Consider the following 21,543-nt stretch of genomic DNA (forward strand, 5'->3'; position numbering starts at 1 on the left):
GAACCATAACTTTTTTTTCTCTATGTTAGAGGGCTTGATTTTTGCAGGACAATTTGTACTTTTTACTGGTATCATTTTGGGGTATACAAATATTTTTGATCGCTTTTTGTTTATTTTTTTGTTGGCTAATAAGTAAAAAATAGCAATTCTGTTACTGTTGTTTTTTACAGCGTTTATCGTAGAGAATAAATTAAATAATTGTGTAGCGAGGGTCATTAATGACACGGCGATAGCTTTTATGTGGCTTTTATAATACGTCTGTACTGCTTATGCAGTACAATGTATTATACCGTCAGTGCTTTACTGACAGTCACCAGCAGGCTGCGCCAGAGAGGCACAGCTGCTAGGCATACAATGCAGACAGGCCTGGGGCATCCATTAGGCTCCAGGCTGCCAAGCAAAGACATCGGGACCCCACCACCCCACCATCTCATTTGTGGGATACAGATGGAAGCTCCTTCCTTCTAAACCACTTAGATGCTGAAGTCTCTATTGACAGCGGCATCAAAGGGCTTAAATGGCCAGGAGCGGTGCTTCTGATGGTCCAGGCCATTAGAGCAGGAGCCCAACTCTCATGTGAGACCAGAGCCCCCGCTCTCCTCTGCATAGGAGACCCGTGCAGCGTTTAGACTAGGCCGCAGTAAAAAGGCAGCAGCCTAGCCTAAGGCCCCTCAGTGACCACCATAAAAAGACGTATTGATGTCACTAAGGGGTTAAAATTACCTGTTATAAAATGTTTCATTATTTGGTAAGAAATGCAAAGCTTTTTCACTTGTAAAAAAAGATATGAAATTCCTGCATGTAAATGAGGCTCCTATGAATTGCATAGTAATGTATATAGTATGGCTACAGTTCATATCAAGTTTTCTTCAAGTTGTCAATAAGGTAACATTTTTCTTTTCCATGCTCTGCACACGGTTTCTTCAAACACCCGAAACAAGAGTTTAGGAGAAGATCTTCATGAAGTGAATGATTTCACCGTACATACGATCTGCAGCATCCAAGCCCCAGATAAAATCCAGATGTTCCCAGTCTGGCAGCTCTTTGTGGTATACCAAATTACTGATTTGGCTTAGCAATAAAGATACATCGTTGCGATCAGCCAACCAGTCGTTGCCCCCACTCCATAAGGCTGTGGGAATTGTCATATCCTTCACACTGTATAAAGGAGCCGTAGTCTAGAAAACAATAGTCCACAAATTAAGAGGAGTTACAACTCAGTGCAAAGAACAACAATAGCATAGTCCACAGTGACCTTCATATTACCCAGTGGGCAACTATAGGCAGCCATATGCACGCGTTTCAGAAGACCCATAGATACGTAGAGCGACCGTATTCATAGACCCATAGATACAGTACATTTGACATAATGGCGTTACTGTCACTGTACCTGGATAATAGAGTTTTATTACCTGGTTGTAATGAAAAATATTGCCCTTTGTTCCATAGTCAAATGCCTTCAGTTCTCCAGTCTTTACTGCCTAAAAAATCAAGGGGGTAAAAATGTTGTCACTTTAGATGCAATGAGCTAAACCATGAGGTTGTCTCAGTTTTAGCAAATGGTATTTATCATGTAGATAAAGTAAAAGATTGTCTAGAATCGGCAAATAGCATTTATCATGTAGAGAAAGTTAATACAAGCAACTTACTAATATATTGTGCTTGTCCATATTGCTTCCTTTGCTGGCTGGATTTATTTTTCCATCACATTATACACTGATCTTTCCATGGTTACGACCACCCAGTAATCCATCATGGGTGGCCGTGCTTGCAGATTATAGGAAAAAGCACCAGCCTATGTACGCTCCCACAGGCCCACCCACCAGAGAGGTCAACACTTTTTCCAATAGTGTGCAAGCACGACCACCGCCATAGCTACATCTACTAAAACAACTACAACTCGAGCCTCAGGAATGCCCAAGTGCAGAAAGGTTGCTGGTTTTCCTTAGGTGTGCCACAATAAAGCAGCAATTGATCCTTTGGCACTTTTGTCTCCTTGCATGAACTGAGGTGGATTTCACCCCCCAAAATAGCACGCCTTCTCGGACCTAGTTGACATGACATCCATTTGGATACTGATACTACAAAAAATATCATCCCTCCTGCAACTACTACTGACACTAATGCTGCCATTTTACTTCACCAAATGCCATAAACACTGCTATAAACAGCACTACTACAACTACAACATATAGTGCTACTACAACAATAACAGCATATACCACTACAATTACTACACAACATCTGCTACTACTACATATATTCTACTCTCTGTTCTCAGCATTAGGCCTCATGCACACGGCCGTTGTGGGTCCATTCTGTGGATTGGGGAACGCAATTTGCGGTCCCCAATGCATGGGCAACGTCCGTGCAGCGGCCGGGATGAATTGAGACCCATTCCACTTGAATGGGTCCGTGATCCGTTGATACCGCAAAAAAAAAAAAAGAACAAGCTCTATTTTTTTGTGGTGCAGTGGCACGGCCATATACACCAAAGAAGCACTTAGTAGGATTCCAATCCGTGCTACTGTTCTGCATATCCGTGATTGCGGACCCATTCAAGTGAATGCGGGCCACAATACAGCCGCAGGTACACAACAGCCGTGTGAATGAGGCCTTAGAAATGCCGGGAAAGGCCTGCTCAGCCAACGGTATTACAAATACTATCTCTACTACTACTACAACAGATATCACCATTACTACACCATGCACCACTATATACCAGAAAATATCAATACTATTAATAAAAATACCACTACCACAACGGCTCTTCCTGCGCTGCTCCAGTCCTTGTTGCCCTACACCCGAGAAAAGGCCTGCTTAGAGAATCAGTGGCTGAGGTGGGCCACCTCCATTTCCGGAGGGTTGAGCCAGGACAGAAAGTGCAGAGCATCAGGGTCAGATCAGCAGTGGTGGGGTATCGTGGAGGTGAGTAATGATTTTTTTAAACATTTTGTGGCCTGTTTAAGACCCTATTCACACGACCGTATGTTTGGTCCGCATTTTTTGGCGGATTGCACACAGACTCATTAATTTCTATGGGTGAAGACAGTTTGGAATTAGGCGCATCCAGCCACACCTTTATTCCCATTCAATGAGGCCAATAGGTGAGTGGTTACCCACCAGAGGTGTTCGCATGGGAATCATGGTAAAAACTACGTGGGAATAAACCATGGTCACATGAATGGCAGTGTGGTCTCCCACAAAAAACTATGGGAAGGGGTGAACCCATGCCCAGGGGGCCGCCCAAGCCCTCCTCATGGCTGCCAGTCGGGTACATAGAGATCTGATGCTCTCAGTGTTAATCTTTGGAGCATCTACTACCTATGCACTTGGCTGGCAGAAGAAAGTGCCCTCCTGCATTCAACTGTATTGCCATCCTCAGGACGGTGACAGAGTTCAGTGTTGCGGCACTGTGTATTTGGTTCTGCCGGGGCAATAGTTTGTGCTGAACTACAGTATTTTTGGCCCAGCCTATTTATATTGGCCCTGCTTTGTGTCAATTTGGACCCGCCTACAACATAGGGCCACTTTAACTCCTTAACGACCCAGGATGAGAATGCTAGTCTCAAATGGCCGGTACTTTGTGCCCCAGGACGAGCATTCTCGTCCTGCGATCCTTCCTTCTTTCCCCATGTGCGCTGCTGCGATCAGCAGAACGGATTCGGCTGTTACTGACAGCCGAATCCGTGCTGCATCCACCAGCATCGGTGATAACGGCAATGCCGGTGGATTAACCCCTCATATGCCGCGGTCAGCGCTGACAGCGGCATACGGGAGGTTTGCACTCCCTCTCCTTAGCAATCGGGTCCCTGCGCATTGGTGGCGGGGACCGGATGGTTGCCATGGCAGCCCCGATGCCTATCAACAGGCATCGAGGCTTGCCAGCTACAGAAGCCCAGGAGATCCAGCCTGAGCGCTGGGTCTCCTAGGCAACTGTCAGCGTCTTACTGTGTAAGACGCTGACAGTTCAATTGAGTACAATACAGAATGTATTGTACTGAATTAAAAACAGGGATCAAACCCTGAAAAGGTAAAGTCCCACAGTGGGACAAATATAAAAAGTAAAAAAAGAAAGAAAGTGTTTTTTTATAATAAAAAATAAAAAGTTTCAAGTAGAAAAAAAAACATCCTTTTCCCAAAATAAAGTTAAAAAAATTGTAAAAAATAGGGAAAAAAAGAAAAGTAGACATATTAAGTATCGCCGCGTCCGTATCAACCAGCTCTATAAAAATATCACATGACCTAACCCCTCAGATGAACACCGTCACAAAAATAAAATAAAAACTGTGCTAAAAGAAACTTTTTTTTGTCATCTTACATCACTAAAAGTGCAACACCAAGCGATCAAAAAGGCATATGCCCCCCAAAATAGTACCAATCTAACCGTCACCTCATCCCACCAAAAAATCAGCCCCTACCTAAGACAATAGCCCAAAAAAAAAAAAAAAAAAAATACTAGGGCTCTCAGAATATGGAGACACTGAAACATGATGTTTTTTTATTCAAAAATGCTGTTATTGGGTAAAACATAAATAAATTATACATATTAGGTATCGCCGCGTCCGTAAGAACCTACTGTACAAAAATATCACACGAACTAGCCCCTCAGGTGAACACCGTAAAAAAATTAAAACTCTGTAAAAAAAGCCATTTTTTGTTGCCTTACATCACAAAAAGTGCAATAGCAAGCGATCGAAAAGTCATACGCACCCCAAAATCGTACCAATCAAACCGTAATCTCATCATGCAAAAAATTATACCCTACCTAAGACAATCGCATAAAAAAAAAAATTAAATATGGCTCTAAGTGCAGCGTCCCACTACGTGTGTGTGGGCACTGCTTAAAAGCACTTTTTACCTTGTCAACAGTATTAGGTTGTAATGTATGATTTTGTATTTATGTATCTGCAAAATCCCTGTTAACAGGCAGATTAGGTGTAATTTATACATCCCACCACTAGATGGGGACATAGCTTAGGTCTTATATATACCTAGGTCAGGCCTAGTGAGGCAGTTCAGATCAGGTTGTTGAAAATGTAGTTCAGAAGAGAGCAGATCTGAGGGAGGTCAGATCAGATTAGTGGGTGAAAATGTAGAGTGAAGACTTCATTACACAGATTAGTGAGTGGAGCCAACTTCGCTAGGAGGTAGTACTCAGATGTGAGGCGCAGAAGAGCGTTTTCCTTCTGCGGCCGGACTATAGACTTGCATCCCTGACCAGTAGGAGAAGAGTTTGCCTCCCTGGAAAAGAAACAAGCTTTCCTAAGGAATCATCGGTTATAAGAGCCCTTATTGAGGGCCACAGACACCTTTGCATGGTGGAGGATTTATAGCTTCTGGCAGCCACACCAAAATTCAGAGAGACAGTTGCGTTTTCCTGTCTAAATATTCAGCTTGTAGGGAAAGGACAAGGAATAGGATCCAGCACATCAATAGGAACAAGGTACACCTAACCCACTGCTCCAAACTAAAAACCTGAAAAGCCTAGAAACTGTGGATTTGCAGAATCAACTCTGTACTATCAAGAAACGGCATTTTTGTACTGCTGCAACCAAAGACATCAAAAGTAAAAGTTGTGAGTTGCATCTTACCACTGGCTACCTCCTTATTACCATTATTGGTTGTACCACCATTAACGGTACTGGCGTCACGACAAAAACCATCAAGGGACTCAGCCGCAACAAGCACCCTAAGCACCCCTAACATCAAGGGCACCTCAACCACCATCTTGGCTGATGCTTCCCTACCACAGAGCGTGCCCTGGAGGATTTCGTGCTGTCCACCTCAACACTGTGCTGCCAGCCCAGGGAGGCTTTCTGCTAACCGTGAGTAAACTGATGAACTGTGTGTTCTATCGGTCCACCGTGCACCTCACGTGTTGCCCCTGCACTACTGGCTGGCTGCATCAGAATAGGGAGACACTGAAACATGATTTTGTTTTAATTCAAAAATGCTGTTATTGTGTAAAACTTAAATAAATAAATAGATAAAAGTATACATATTAGGTATTGTCGCGTCCGTAAGAACATGCTGTATAAAAATATCACATGACCTAACCCCTCAGATGAACACCGTAAAAAAAATAATAATAATAAAAAAGTGTGTCAAAAAAAGCAATTTTTTGTCATCTTACATTACAAAAAGTGTAATACTAAGCGATCAAAAAGTCATACGCACTCTAAAATAGTATCAAACAGTCATCTCATACCGGATTTTTACCCTACATAAGACAGTCGCCCAAAAAAAAAAAAAAAAAATATGGCTTTCAGAATATGTAGACACTAAAAAAATTTTTTTTTCTAAAATGCTTTATTATGTAAAACTGAAACAAAACCAAAAAAAGTCATATTAGTCAATAGTCATATTTGATATTGTCGCGTCTGTAACAACCTGCTCTATAAAAATAGCACATGATCTAACCTGTCAGATGAACATTGTAAATAAAAAATAAAAACAGCTATTTTTTGTTACCTTGCCTCACAAAAAGTCTACTATAGAGCAACCTAAAATTATATGTACCCTAAAATAGTACCAACAAAACTGCCACCTTATCCCATAGTTTCCAAAATGGGGTCACTTTTTTGGAGTTTCTACTCTAGGGGTGCATCAGGAGGGCTTCAAATGGGACATGGCAGCTTGAAATTATCCCTGTGAAATCTGCTTTCCAAAAATCATATGGCGTTCCTTTCCTTCTGCACCCTGCCGTGGGCCCGTACAGCAGTTTACAACCACATATGGGGTGTTCCTGTAAACTACAGAATCATGGCAATAAATATTGAGTTTTGTTTGGCTGTTAACCCTTGCTTTGTTAGCAGATTTTTTTAAATTAAAATGGAAAATCTACCAAAAAAGTGAAATTCTGAAATTTCATCTCCATTTTCCATTAATTCTTGTGGAACGCCTAAAGGGTTAACAAAGTTTATAAAATTAGTTTTGAATACCTTGAGGGTGTAGTTTCTAAAATGGGGTCATTTTGGGTGGTTTCTATTATGTAAGCCTCACAAAGTGACTTCAGACCTGAACTGGTCCTTAAAAAGTGGGTTTAGGAAATCTCCTAAAAGATTTCAAGATTTGCTTCTAAACTTCTAGGCCTTCTAACGTCCCCAAAAAATAAAATGGCATTCACAAAATGATCCAAACATGAAGTAGACATATGGGTAATGTAAAGTAATGACTATTTTTGGAGTTATTACTATGTATTATAAAAGTAGAGATATTGAAATTTGCTAATTTTTTGTAAATTTGGTATTTTTTTTATAAATAAAAATGAATTTTTTTGACTCCGTTTTACCACTGTCATGGAGTACAATATGTGACAAGAAAGCAATCTCAGAATGGCCTGGATTAAAAGCATTTTAAAGTTATCATCACATAAAGTGACACGTCAGATTTGCTAAAAATGGCTTGGTCCTTAAGGTGTTAAGTTCCTAGACTGTACCTGACTATGGGAGGGGGGTTGTGGAGCAGAATCTGCATCAAGAACCACACACAGAAAACTTTGTGTGGTCAAGGTCTTAATGTTCATTGATAAACAATAAGTTCACATTGCTGCTGTAAATCCCATCCTTACCTGGGCCCAGTGGATCATATTTTTCACAGATGTTCCTGCGGGACAATGGGTTGCATATACATTTAACCGGCTCTAAAAGGAGGAAGATATAAAACAAGTTAAATTTCCAAATTTTTTTGTCTACCAAGGCTAGATATTTCCCCCCCACACAGATACTAACATTAAGCCAACTAGCCAGCTCTGCATTTGGAAGAGAGCTACTCCCTGGATGCTTACACCAAGCAGCACATCTATCCCACATGTCAGCACAAAGGCCAATTGGAAAATTGAAAAAAAAAAAATATAATAATTTAAGGAAAGTTTATATTTTACTTACCATGTTGAGGTTCTTTTCGTTGAATCCACTTATAATAAAGAAAACATTGCCACACATTTCCTCCCATATCACTACATGGTCGCAGAAGCTAGTGACAAGCCATTTAAGGACGTATGACTGGGGGAAAAAATCCCTTTTCCCAAACAACTCCTAAACAAGAAGAAAGAAGTCAAGTGTCCTCTACTTATAAGGAGCATGTTCATACAAAGCCCAGGATTCCTACATTTTCCTAAATAATAAAGATGTTTAAAGGGGTTATGTGGTCTTTTATGAAACAGACAAATATATCAGAGCAATCAGAGCACAAGAAGAGAACATATCATGCACTCTCCTGCTCACAAGGGATACAGCGCACAAAAGTCATAAGGAATAGAATAATCAATCCCTTTGTGCTACCTGATCTAAAATTTTAAAAGTACATACAGTATAAGGGTTGTACAGGATTAAAAAACATGGCTGCTTTCCTCCAAAAGCCAATATCACAACCAACCCAAGGACAACTGTGGTGCTTTTTTTGGAAGAAAGATGTCATGTTTTTCTGATTCTCTACAAATTCTTTAAAGAAGTTATCCAAGAGTCAGACAAACCTCCTAGGGTGGCAGACTGGCGGTGGAATTCATACTTACCCGGTCCCTGCCACTGGGTACCGTGTCTAACGCTGCAGGGCTAGCCTTTCATCTCCTTGCCGCGCTATGATCAACATCCATTGATGGGGGAGAGGGGGACGTGTCTTGTCCATCAATGGATGTTGATTTCAGTGCAGCAGGGAGAGGAAAAACCCGCCCTGGTAAGTCTGATCTCCACCGTGGGTCGCCCATCTGAGAGGTCTCTCTGACTCTTGGATAACTCCTTTAATGTAAAATGTATGTGTTAAGTTCCCTCTAGGGGTAAATTGTGGAGATCTTGCTGTATAATGCTGGTGGTGCGCCCCAGAGAAGAGTCCAGCTTTCTTCTTTGGAAAGGCTGCAGCACTCCGATCCGGAGCACACGGTCATCATTAAAATGAAAGTATAAAATGGATAACAGATTCCCTTTCATAAGGGCTGTCCCATCTGGGACACTTATGGCATATTGCTAGGATATACCATAAAGGTCTGCTCCTGTCTCCAAATCAGAGTCCCCGAAGTGAATAGACAGCACACTGCACATGTGCAGTGTCCTCTCCATTCACTGGTATGGGATTTCCAAAAATAGCCAAGTAAATCATGCACAGTCACCCCTCCACTCACCACTATGGGACTTCTGAATATAGTCGAGCAAGCACTCAGCTATTTACCAAACTCCGACAGCGGTGAAAGGATGGTGGCCACACATGCGCTGCTTCAACTTCCTTCATTATGGAGTGCCATTCTGGAGATAGGTGCAGGTCACCGCCAGATCCCAGTTGAAAGAGTTTCTCTTTTAGACCTTTTCATAAATCTGTCAATTTATTATACTGGTCATATGGAGCATACCTTGAAATAGAATTCTGGAATAAGGCCTAGCTTTGCCAATGGACTGGTGGCGAACTTGACTGTAGCCACAGGACCCAGACCAAAAAACATTTTCACTTTTTTCGCCAGCTGGGGCAAACTTGAAAACGCGATAAATCCTAAGGCACAAACATGCAGTATGCAACAATTAGGTCATTGTCCAAGTATATACTAACAGCAATAAGGCCACATTCACATCTCCAGTGAACGTTTCCAGCAGACTGCCAGAGTTCACTGGATATGGCGTTGCCAGATTCTACAGATGACCACCATACGCCTATTGATTTTTATTGGGATCCAAAGGTGATCTTCCACTCACTGGGGCATTTCACCACTGCAATAAAACAAAGACTACCAGAGACCACTGAAGCATCTCACCACTCCAAAGTGGCGATTAAAGAGCGAGTGGCCGGGAAGAGGGCAGAGTTGGCTCATTAATCATTTTCCTCGCCAGTTTTTTGGGTGGAAAATGCACTTCGCTAGAAATAGGACTGGCGTAGAGTTAAGTATTTCGCACAGCCTGTCAGACGAAGCCCCAAACTTATATAGTGGATTGCGCCTCTACTAAACGTTGGCGCTTCCTCCAGCAGATCAGAAGGACTTGAGACTGGCGTGTAAAATACCAGTCTTGATAAATGTCCCTCTTTTTTATAGCATTTCCTCATGTTTGCTTCATTTCTCAGTTTTTTTTCTAGCACATACCTATAGTGGTTCCCTGAGAATGTCCAATGTAAAAAATTTGCTCCTGTCCGGTTTTTTGTAATATAAAGTTTATGACTGCAGGAAGATCAAGTAAAGCCATCTCATCATAGCTGGAAGAAAGCGCAATATAAAACATACAAAGATATTAGTTATACAATTAAAACCTCTGCACATCATTATGGAGATCATATTGTGTAATTCTGTCAATGCATTGCTTTAGTCAAAGTGGTTGTACAGGATAAGAAACACATGGATGCTTTCTTACTAAAACAGAAACACGTCTGGCTACAGGCTGTGTCTGTACTGCAGTTTAGCACCTTTCATTTCAGTAGCACTGTGCTGCAATACTAGATATGACCCATGGACTGGCGTGACACTGTTCCTGGAAGAAAGTAGAAATGCTTTTCGGATTATGGACAATATCTTTAACCCCTTTAGGACCCAGCCTTATTTCACCTTAAGGACCAGGCCATTTTTTGCAAATCTGACCAGTGTCACTTTAAGCGGTGATAACTTTAAAATGCTTTGACTTATCCAGGCCATTCTGAGATGGGGTTTTTTCATCACATATTGTACTTCATGACACTGGTAAAATGAAGTAAAAAAACTTCATTTTTATTTATAAATTTACCACAAATTTGTAAAAAAAATAGCAAATTTCCAAGTTTCAATTTCTCTACTTCTATAATACATAGTAATACCTACAAAAATAGTTATTACTTTACATTCCCCATATGTCTACTTCATGTTTGGATCATTTTGGGAATGATATTTTATTTTTTGGGGATGTTATAAGGCTTAGAAGTTTAGAAGCAAATCTTGAAATTTTGCAGAAATTGTGATCCCATTCTAGAAACTACACCCCTCAAGGTATTCAAAACTGATTTTACTAACTTTGTTAACCTTTTAGGTGTTCAACAAGAATTAATGGAAAATAGATACAATTTTAAAATTTCACTTTTTTGGCAGATTTTCCATTTTAATAATTTTTTCCCAGTTACAAAGCAAGGGTTAACAGCCAAACAAAACTCAATATTTATGGCTCTGATTCTGCAGTTTACAGAAACACCCCATATGTGGACGTAAACCGCTGTACGGGCACACGGAAGGGCGCAGAAGGAAAGGAATGCCATACGATTTTTGGAGGGCAGATTTTGCTGGACTGTTTTTTTGACACCATGTCCCATTTGCAAGCCCCCCTGATGCACCCCTAGAGTAGAAACTCCATAAAAGTGACCCCATTTTAGAAACTACGGGTTAGGGTGGCAGTTTTGTTGGTACTATTTTAGGGTACATATGATTTTTGGTTGCTCTATATTACACTTTTTGTGAGGCAAGGTAACAAGAAATAGCTGTTTTGGCACCGCTTTTATTTTTTGTTATTTACAACATTCATCTGACAGGTTTTTATAGACCAGGTTGTCACGGATGCAGCGATACCTAAGGCCTCTTTCACACTTGCGTTGTTGGGATCCGGCATGCACTTCCCTTGCCGGAGGTGCCCGCCGGATCCGGAAAAACGCAAGTGTACTGAAAGCATTTGAAGACGGAACCGTCTTCCAAATGCTTTCAGTGTTACTATGGCACCCAGGACGCTATTAAAGTCCTGGTTGCCATAGTAGGAGCGGGGATCGGGGGAGCAGTATACTTACAGTCCGTGCGGCTCCCGGGGCGCTCCAGAGTGACGTCAGGGCGCCCCATGCGCATGGATGACGTGATCCATGCGATCACATGATCCATGCGCTTGGGGCGCCCTGACGTCACTCTGGAGCGCCCGGGGAGCCGCACGGACGGTAAGTATGCTGCTCCCCCGCTCCCCACTACACTTTACCATGGCTGTCAGGACTTTAGCGTCCCGGCAGCCATGGTAACCACTCTGAAAAAGCTAAATGTCGGCTCCGGCAATGCGCCGAAACGACGTTTAGCTTAAGGCCGGATCCGGATCAATGCCTTCCAATGGGCATTAATTCCGGATCCGGCCTTGCGGTAAGTGTTCCAGATTTTTGGCCGGAGCAAAAAGCGCAGCATGCTGCGGTATTTTCTCCGGCCAACAAACGTTCCGTTTCGGAACTGAAGACATCCTGATGCATCCTGAACGGATTTCTCTCCATTCAGAATGCATTAGGATAATCCTGATCAGGATTCTTCCGGCATAGAGCCCCGACGACGGAACTCTATGCCGGAAGACAATAACGCAAGTGTGAAAGAGCCCTAATATGTATACTTTTTTTTTTATTTATGTAAGTTTTACACAATGATCTCATTTTTGAAACAAAAAAAAAATCATGTTTTAGTCTGAGAGCCATAGTTTTTTCAGTTTTTGGGCGATTATCTTGGGTAGGGTCTCATTTTTTGCGGGATAAGATGACGGTTTGATTGGCACTATTTTGAGGTGCATATGACTTTTTGATCGCTTGCTATTACACTTTTTGTAATGTAAGGTGACAAAAAATTGTTTATTTAGCACAGTTTTTATTTTTTACGGTGTTCATCTGAGGGGTTAGGTAATGTGATATTTTTATAAAGCCGGTCGATACGGACACGGTGATATCTAATATGTATACTTTTTTTTTATGTAAGTTTTACACAATAACAGCTTTTTTAAAACAAAAAAAATTATGTTTTAGTGTCTCCATATTCTGAGCCATAGTTTTTTATTTTTTTGGGCGATTGTCTCAGGTAGGGGCTTATTTTTTGCGGGATGAGGTGACGATTAGATTGGTACTATTTTGGTGGGCATACGTCTTTTTAATCGCTTGCTGTTTTACTTTTTGTGATGTAAGGTGACAAAAAAATTGTTTATTTAGCACAGTTTTTATTTTTTATGGTGTTCATCTGAGAGGTTTGGTCATGTGATATGTTTATAGAGCCGGTCGATATGGATGCGGCGATACCTATTATGTCTAATATGTCTTCCCTCCCCCCCTTTATTTTTTACCAATTTTTTTTTACTTTATTTGGGGAAAATTACGTTTTTGTTTATTTTTACATGAAACTTTTTTAATTTTTGGGGAGGAAAACTTTATTTTTTCAACTTTATTTTTCATTCTATTTTTTGTCCCACTTTGGGACTTCAACTTTTGGGGGTCTAATCCTTTACAATGCATTCCAATACTTCTGTATTGGAATGCATTGGCTGTATGAGTAATAATGTGTGTATTACTCATACAGCATCCGGCCTGTGAGATCCAGGGGGCTAGATCTCACAGGCTCGTCACCGGAATGCAGCGTGATGCCTTCCATGCCATCGGGTCCCCCCTACAGCCCCACGGGGACCCGATGGCACCTGCGCCCGCCGCACCATTGAAAAGCCGCGAACCACAAGTCTGAATTGACCTGCAGTTTGCGGCAATCGCCGACATGGGGGGGTCACAGGACCTCCCCGCGCATTTAGCCAAGGTGCCTGCTCAACGATTTGAGCAGGCACCTTGTTCCGATCAAAGCCCGCAGGGCGGCGGTGATCGGAAATACACATGACGTACCGGTACGTCATGTGTCCTTAAGTACCCGGACAACATGCCGTACCGGTACGTCATGTGTCCTAAAGAGGTTAAAGGGTATCTGACTTGTCCTCCATCAACTAATCTCCATCATCGTCACTGAAATCACACAGCAAGAGCTGCTCTGAGACTGTCAGCACCGACTGGACAGTGTCTGAGCATTCAGGTTCACGCCCCATTGCCACCTATTGCTCATCCATGGTGGTAGGGAGAGGTGAAGCTGTTGGAGGACATGACAGGTCCTCTTTAACTGGTACCCATCCTTGCTCACAACAGGTGTTATAGTCCAGGGTTGCATTTACAATTCTAGCAGGCTTCAGAGCTGAAATCTCTCTACACTCTTGGCTCAATGCCCGTACAATGTTTAATCTGACGTAGGGGAAACTAAGGGGCACATTTATTAAGACCAGAGTTTAAAGAAGTCCTTTCACCAGATTTTATTAATTGAGTAAAGTACCTGTACTTCGTTAAAATAGCGCTTCTACGCCGCGCTGTGCCCCCCGGCATTTCCCCCGCTTAGTATGCAAATACTGAGCATCGGAGCAATGAGGAGGAGACTGAGTCTCTCTCTGTGGGAGTTTCCTTTTCCCTAGCTGTAGCGCTGTCCAATCGCAACACAGAGCGTCACATCCAGGGAGAAAAAACCTCCCTGGCCGTGACGCTCTTCGATGCGATTGGACAGAGCCACAGCCAGGGAGAAGGAGACGCCCACAGAGAAATACTCAGTCTCCCCCTCATTGCTCCGATGCTCAGTATTTGCATACTGAGCGGCGTAGGAGTGCTATTTTAACAAAACAGGCAGGGTGGCAGCATCAGGTACTTATCTCAATTAATAAAATCTGGTGAAAGGTCCTCTTTAAGCCCTGCACTGGCGGTGGATCTGCTGAAGTTATGTAGAAGTGCCGGCCTCTACATAACATCGGCAGATCCACCGCTGCTTCTAAATATAAGACAGCTTCCTAGCTGTCTCACATTTAGACCATTTTCTATGCCGAAAACAGGCATATAAAATAGAAAATGAGACGGGCCTGCTGGCCCGGCCCCTTCCCCGCCCACTTTTTTAGACCTGGCGTGAGAGGGGAGCAGTCACAGATTGCGAGCGAAGACCTTTGCGCCACAAATAGCCCTAATTTAGGTGTATTTCTGTTTGAAGGGGGTTCACTGGGAATTGAGAAAATGAAAATAATTAAATATTACTTCATTATAAATATATTAACAAATACCTTTCTTTAGTTATAAATGGCTCGGTTTGTCTGGGGAGCAATCATTAGGAAAAATAAAATGGCCGCCATCCTACTAGTCCACACAAAACCTGTCCTAACCACAGAGGAGGACAAGTTAAATAGCTGCGCCATCTTCCTCTCTTACTTGTCAGGGATTAAGATCCTGAATACAATTTAGGCCTCATGCACACGACCGTTGTGTGCATCCGTGGTCGTTGTGCCGTTTTCTGTTTTTTTTCGCTGACCCATTGACTTTCAATGGGTCCGTGGAAAAATCGGAAGATGCACCGTTTTGCAGCCGAGACCGTGATCCGTGTATCCTGTCCGTCAAAAAAATAGGACCTGTCCTATTTTTTTGACAGACAACGGTTCACGGACCCATTCAAGTCAATGGGTCCGTGAAAGAACACGGATGCACACAAGATTGGCATCCGTGTCCGTGATCCGTGGCCGTAGGTTACTTTAATACAGACGGATCCGAAGATCCGTCTGCATAAAAGCTTTTTCAGAGCTGAGTTTTCACTTTGTGAAAACTCAGATCCGACAGTATATTCTAACACAGAGGCGTTCCCATGGTGATGGTCACGCTTCAGGTTAGAATATACTAAAAGAACTGTGTACATGACTGCCCCCTGCAGTTAACACATTGGTGGCCAGTGGGCCCCCCCTCCCTCCCCTGTAGTTAACTCGTTGGTGGCCAGTGCGGCCGGCCCCCCTCCCTCCCCTGTAGTTAACTCGTTGGTGGCCAGTGGGCCCTCTCCCCTCCCGCCCCCTCCTAATTAAAATCTTCCCCCCTTAATTAAGGTCATTAAGCAATGCGCCGCACAGACCTGTCACTTACCAGTAGGAGGAGCTCCCGGCCAGACGCAGACATCGCAGCTTGCAGGTAAGTATAACGCTTCTACAAATTGCTAAGTAACCATGGCAACCGGGACTGCAGTAGCGTCCTGGTTGCCATGGTTACCGATCGGAGCCCCAGCGATTAAACTGGGACTCCGATCGGTACTCTCCGCTGCCACCAATGATAGGGGGGGGAGATTTTAATTAGGAGGGAGGGGGGGCCCACTGGCCACCAACGAGTTAAGTACAGGGGAGGGGGGGGGCCCACTGGCCACCAACGAGTTAACTACAGGGGAGGGAGGGGGGGGCCCACTGGCCATTAACGAGTTAACTACAGGGGAGGGAGGGGGGGGGCGGCCGCACTGGCCACCAATGTGTTAACTACAGGGGAGGGGGCTGCCCCCTGCTGCCTGGCAGCACCTGCCAGGCAGCAGGGGGCAGTCATGTACACAGTTCTTTTAGTATATTCTAACCTGAAGCGTCCCCATCACCATGGGAACGCCTCTGTGTTAGAATATACTGTCGGATTTGAGTTTCACGATCTAACTCATATCCGACAGTATATTCTAACATAGAGGCGTTCCCATGGTGATGGGGACGCTTCAAGTTAAAATATACCATCGGATTGGAAAAAACTCTGATCCTATGGTATATTAACTCCTGACTTTACATTGAAAGTCAATGGGGGACGGATCCGTTTGAAATTGCACCATATTGTGTCAACGTCAAACGGATCCGTCCCCATTGACTTGCATTGTAATTCAGGACGGATCCGTTTGGCTCCGCACGGCGTGTCCGTGGATCCTCCAAAAATCAAGGAAGACCCACGGACGAAAAAACGGTCACGGATCACGGAAAAAAATACGGTCGTGTGCATGAGACCTTAATATGATCTTCAGATGAATCTCTGTAGGAATGGAGATCATGAGGAAACATGAAGTACAGAGAGGATAGTGGAGGTGTAGATAATGAGCAGCAGCACTTGTATACAGTCTGTTAGCCCAGCGGTCCATGCCGGCGCCGCTGCCCCTATCCGCAGGCACGGGCGCCCTCTTTTTCCTCATGCCGCCATGCTGACAAATGCGGGTAGCAGGTAGCTTAGGGTACTTTCACACTTGCGGCAGAGAATTCCGACAGGCAGTTCCGTCGCCGGAACTGCCTGCCGGATCCGGCAATCTGGACGCAAACAGATGCATTTGTGAGACTAATTCGGTGTTGTGTCCATGTTGCATCCGTTTTTCACTGAAGACTAATAGGAGATTCTTTTTAAATTAGTTTTCAGCTGAGCAACTTCTGTGAATTATGGATGACACACAGATGGTAAAAACTTAAACACGGACCAACCACGGATCCTTCACGGACAGCTTCACGGATGAAACACGTACGCTTTTTTTTCACAGACATGACACTGACACAGAAGTATGAATGAGGCCTCAAGGTTGGGTTTCCGCAGGGTGGGTGTGGTACGACGGCTGCAACCCCGCCAACCAATAATGACCAATGGCCACACACATTTCAGGGTTAATGGCGGTATTACCTCAATATTTGTACGACCAATGGCCACTGTGGGTGGGCAGGGATGAATCAGCCATATTATGCCCCACCTATGGAAGGTCAGCCTAAAACAGATGCTCTTTATGACTTACAGCTGTGCATGGTCATTGCTCATAATTACCTGAAAGCCCAAAATTCTTCAGAATCAGGAGAGAGAGTCTTGTGTTTCCGAGACCACGTATTTCCCCGACTATTTCCTATCCACACATCATACCCTGCATCTGCCAGGATAAAGCCCAAACTGTTGTTGGCAAGATTGCTAACCCAGTTACTGCCATCTGCAAGTAGGCCATGCTGTAAGAGCACCACAGGCTTGGGTCCTGAAATGTAAGACATATATTACATGGCACAGCTTTATACAGTACAGTGTTTGAGAGTCAGATAAGTGCAGGTTTTTGGGAAGTCAAGACTAATTTGTTTTCAAAATGAACCAAACAAATTACAGGTATTTGGAGTCAGATATTTTGCATCTTACATCATTGATCTGTTGCAAAACTAAAAAGATGCAATTTCTACGTTGAGAGTAATGTTTCTGTAAAATGTGGCATTCACAGCAAGACCCATTCAGATTCTCTATGCTTAAGCCCTTATTGCTATACCACCATGAGGCACTAGGGGAGCCGGTGTCTCATTTTTAGGCATATTGCTTTACAATGTGTAGTAAAAATGTCCACATTTAATGAACAGTATTGCTTAATGTTTTTATGGTGTTGAAATGCCAGACACCCAGGCACACCACCAACAACAAGAAACAGCTTTTACCTTTAGTGGTATAACTCACCATAAAGAGGAAAAAGAATAAAGACATGCATGGGCACAAGCTTAGCTAGTTTCCACTATTGTGTCTGATATTTTTTGCTGTAAATCTGTGCCAAAAGCATAGCAAAATCTGCTAGTGTTAGGTCCCATGAACACGACCATATCCGTTTTGCGGACAAATATAGGGCATTTTCTGTTAGCGGACTGAAATACGGATGTAGAAAGAACAGTTACCATCCATGTGCTTTCCGTATCCGTATGTTCGTTCTGCAAAAAGAAAACAATAGACCCGCAGATAACATGTGGTTGGCACACAGACTGCATCCGTTTTTGTGTGAAATCCATGGTGAAAATCTTTGCCATAATCTGGTCTTCAGAAAATATATAATTTAAGAGACTGGCACTCCCTCGTACGGAAATAAAGCAATGATAATAGTGGTGACTGAATGTTACACAATATTTAATATGGCATATTTGCTTAAAATACAATGTTAGTGGTGACTGAATGTTACACAATACTTAAAGAGGACCTTTCACCTGTATAAACTATGGTAACTGAGTATGCTGACATGTAGAGCGGCGCCCGGGGATCTCACTGCACTTACTATTATCCCCGGGCGCCGCTCCGTTCTCCCGTTATAGGCTCCGGTACCTTTGCTTCTTAAGTTATAGTAGGCGGTGTCTTCCCTTGTCCTGTGGGCGTCTCCTTCTCCTAGGCTGCAGCGCTGGCCAATCGCAGCGCACAGCTCACAGCCTGGGAGAAAAAAACCTCCCAGGCTGTGAGCTGTGCGCTGCGATTGGCCAGCGCTGCAGCCTAGGAGAAGGAGACGCCCACAGGACAAGGGAAGACACCGCCTACTATAACTTAAGAAGCAAAGGTACCGGAGCCTATAACGGGAGAACGGAGCGGCGCCCGGGGATAATAGTAAGTGCAGTGAGATCCCCGGGCGCCGCTCTACATGTCAGCATACTCAGTTACCATAGTTTATACAGGTGAAAGGTCCTCTTTAAACATTTATACAATGTTAAAATACTTCACAATTGCTGCAGCAAAAACACAATTACCATAAACCCTAAAATTACCTAAAATCTAAAAACTTGAATAAAACTCAAAAACAGTCCAATAAGAAGGGGACCATACGTCCTGAATGAGAAAAAATATTGCAAGCCAAAAATATAGATTATCCAATCAGTCTCTTCCTTGTAATAATATTAGTGTCTCTACAAGGCCCTTTTTCAAATATTCGAAATTGTTCGATTTAAATATTCGATGAAGTATCCAATTGGACATAAAAGTTTTTACTCCCAGGTGAATGTCGATTATCCTGCGGTCCCAATATTCAAATGAAAGTTATGTTTTAACACCTAAAGGAAAAACATAATTAAAAAAAGATGCTGTTTCTCTAAATGACCTGATGTTGATAGTAGTGTTAATAGAGTCTCAAAGGTTTGTAAAAATAGTGTACCTGCTTCTATAGACCTTTGAGACTCTATTACCACTACTTTTAGCATAAGATCATCTGGAGAAACATCAGGTTTTTTAATTATTATTTTTTCTTTAGGTGTTAGAGCAATCAAATGGAGGGGGAGAAATGTGACATAGGTGAGGATGGGGTTACATGATGGGCCGGAGACAATGTCTGTAGTCTGTCTGTGCCATGGACGGGGAGAAATATGACATGGAGGGCTGATGGCTAACATGGGGATTGGTTTAGGAATGATATGGCTGGTATATATTTTTTCAAACCCTGGTGTGTCTGCTAGATAGTCTTATAATTTGAGAAAGCTGAACCCCCCCCCCCCCCCAGGAAAAAAAAATTATCTACGGCCCTGGCACTTGGCAGCTGAAGATATCTGTGTTGGTCCCATGTTCATATGTGCCCGCATTGCTGAGAAAAATTCTTTAATATATGCAAATTAGTCTCTAGGAGCAACGGGGGCGTTGCCATTACACCTAAAGTCTTTGCTCTCGCTTCAACTGCCACGTCATCTGCACTTTGATTGACAGGTCCATGTCTGATGGTGTTTTCACTGTGTTGTTCTCAAATCAAAGCGGAGAGGCCGTGGCAGTTGCAGAGAGAGATGAGCCTCTAGGTGTAACGGTAACGCCCCCGTTGCTCCCAGAAGATAATTTGCATATAATAAAGCATCATCTTTCTCAGCAATGCGGGCACATATGAATATGAAGTATTGCTGTTTTTCCCATCTCCCTCCCAGAAAGAGTTAATAAAAGTTCATCAGAAAGTTATGTATACCCCAAAATGGCGCCATTAAAAACAACAACTTGTCCAGCAAAAAACAAGCCCTCATAAAGCTATATAGACGGAAAAATAAAAAAGTTATAGCTCTTGGAATGCGACGATGAAAAAAGGGAAGAAAAACGCTTGGTCAGTAAGGTACAAAACAGGCTGGTCACTAAGGGGTTAGATCTCCCTATTGATTCCAATTTGTGTCAATTCTTTTGGAGTCTCAAAGCTCTATCTCTTAATCTACAGTCGGGTCCATAAATATTGGGACATCGACACAATTGTAACATTTTTGGATCTATACACCACCACAATGGATTTGAAATGAAACAAACAAGATCTGCTTTAACTGCAGACTGTCAGCTTTAATTTGAGGGTATCTACATCCAAATCAGGTGAACGGTGTAGGAATTACAACAGTTTGCATATGTGCCTCCCACTTGTTAAGGGACCAAAAGTAATGGGACAATTGCTTCTCAGCTGTTCCATGGCCGGGTGTGTGTTATTCCCTCATTATTCCAATTATAATGAGCAGATAAAACGTCCAGAGTTCATTTCAAGTGTGCTATTTGTATTTGGAATCTGTTGCTGTCAACTCTCAAGATGAGATCCAAAGAGCTGTTACCATCAGTGAAGCAAGCCATCATTAGGCTGAAAAAACTAAAGAAACCCATCAGAGAGATAGCAAACCGGTGAGCTCAGCAACACCAAAATACCTGGAAGACCACAGAAAACAACTGTGGTGGATGACCGAAGAATTCTTTCCCTGGTGAAGAAAACACCCTTCACAACAGTTGGCCAGATCAAGAACACTCTCCAGAAGGTAGGTGTATGTGTGTCAAAGTCAACAATCAAGAGAAGACTTCACCAGAGTGAATACAGAGGGTTCACCACAAGATGTAAACCATTGGTGATAAACAGGAAGACCAGATTACAGTTTGCCAAATGGCATCTAAAAAAGCCTTCATAGTTCTGGAACAACATCCTATGGACAGATAAGACTAAGATCAACTTGTTCCAGAGTGATGGGAAGAGAAGAGTATGGAGAAGGAAAGGAACTGCTCATGATCCTAAGCACACCACCTCATCAGTGAAGCATGGTGGTGGTGGTAGTGTCATGGCGTGGGCATGTATGGCTGCCAATGGAACTGGTTCTCTTGTATTTATTGATGATGTGACTGCTGACAAAAGCAGCAGGATGAATTCTGAAGTGTTTCGGGCAATATTATCTGCTCATATTCAGCCAAATGCTTCAGAAGTCATTGGACGGCGCTTCACAGTGCAGATGGACAATGACCCAAAGCATACTGCAAAAGCAACCAAAGAGTTTTTTAAGGGAAAGAAGTGGAATGTTATGC

The 21,543-nt window shown here is 43.0% G+C and overlaps 1 protein-coding gene across 1 annotated transcript in view; it reads right to left on the reverse strand.

Annotated features, from left to right (window-relative positions):
- Positions 1–745: 745 nt before the first annotated feature.
- Positions 746–21,543, reverse strand: part of LOC121005371 (lysosomal acid lipase/cholesteryl ester hydrolase-like) — a 56,328-nt gene continuing 35,530 nt past the window's right edge. Inside the window, exons 4-10 of the mRNA XM_040438062.1 lie at positions 17,302–17,500; positions 10,064–10,173; positions 9,344–9,480; positions 7,890–8,039; positions 7,574–7,645; positions 1,413–1,481; positions 746–1,178 (exon numbers count right to left, since the gene is read on the reverse strand). Of these exons, the coding sequence (XP_040293996.1) occupies positions 945–1,178; positions 1,413–1,481; positions 7,574–7,645; positions 7,890–8,039; positions 9,344–9,480; positions 10,064–10,173; positions 17,302–17,500 (971 nt within the window). The 3' untranslated portion in view covers positions 746–944. The remainder of the gene's footprint in view (positions 1,179–1,412; positions 1,482–7,573; positions 7,646–7,889; positions 8,040–9,343; positions 9,481–10,063; positions 10,174–17,301; positions 17,501–21,543) is intronic.

The sequence above is a fragment of the Bufo bufo genome, chromosome 6, assembly GCF_905171765.1.
Source record: "Bufo bufo chromosome 6, aBufBuf1.1, whole genome shotgun sequence".
In the NCBI taxonomy this organism is placed as follows: domain Eukaryota; kingdom Metazoa; phylum Chordata; class Amphibia; order Anura; family Bufonidae; genus Bufo; species Bufo bufo.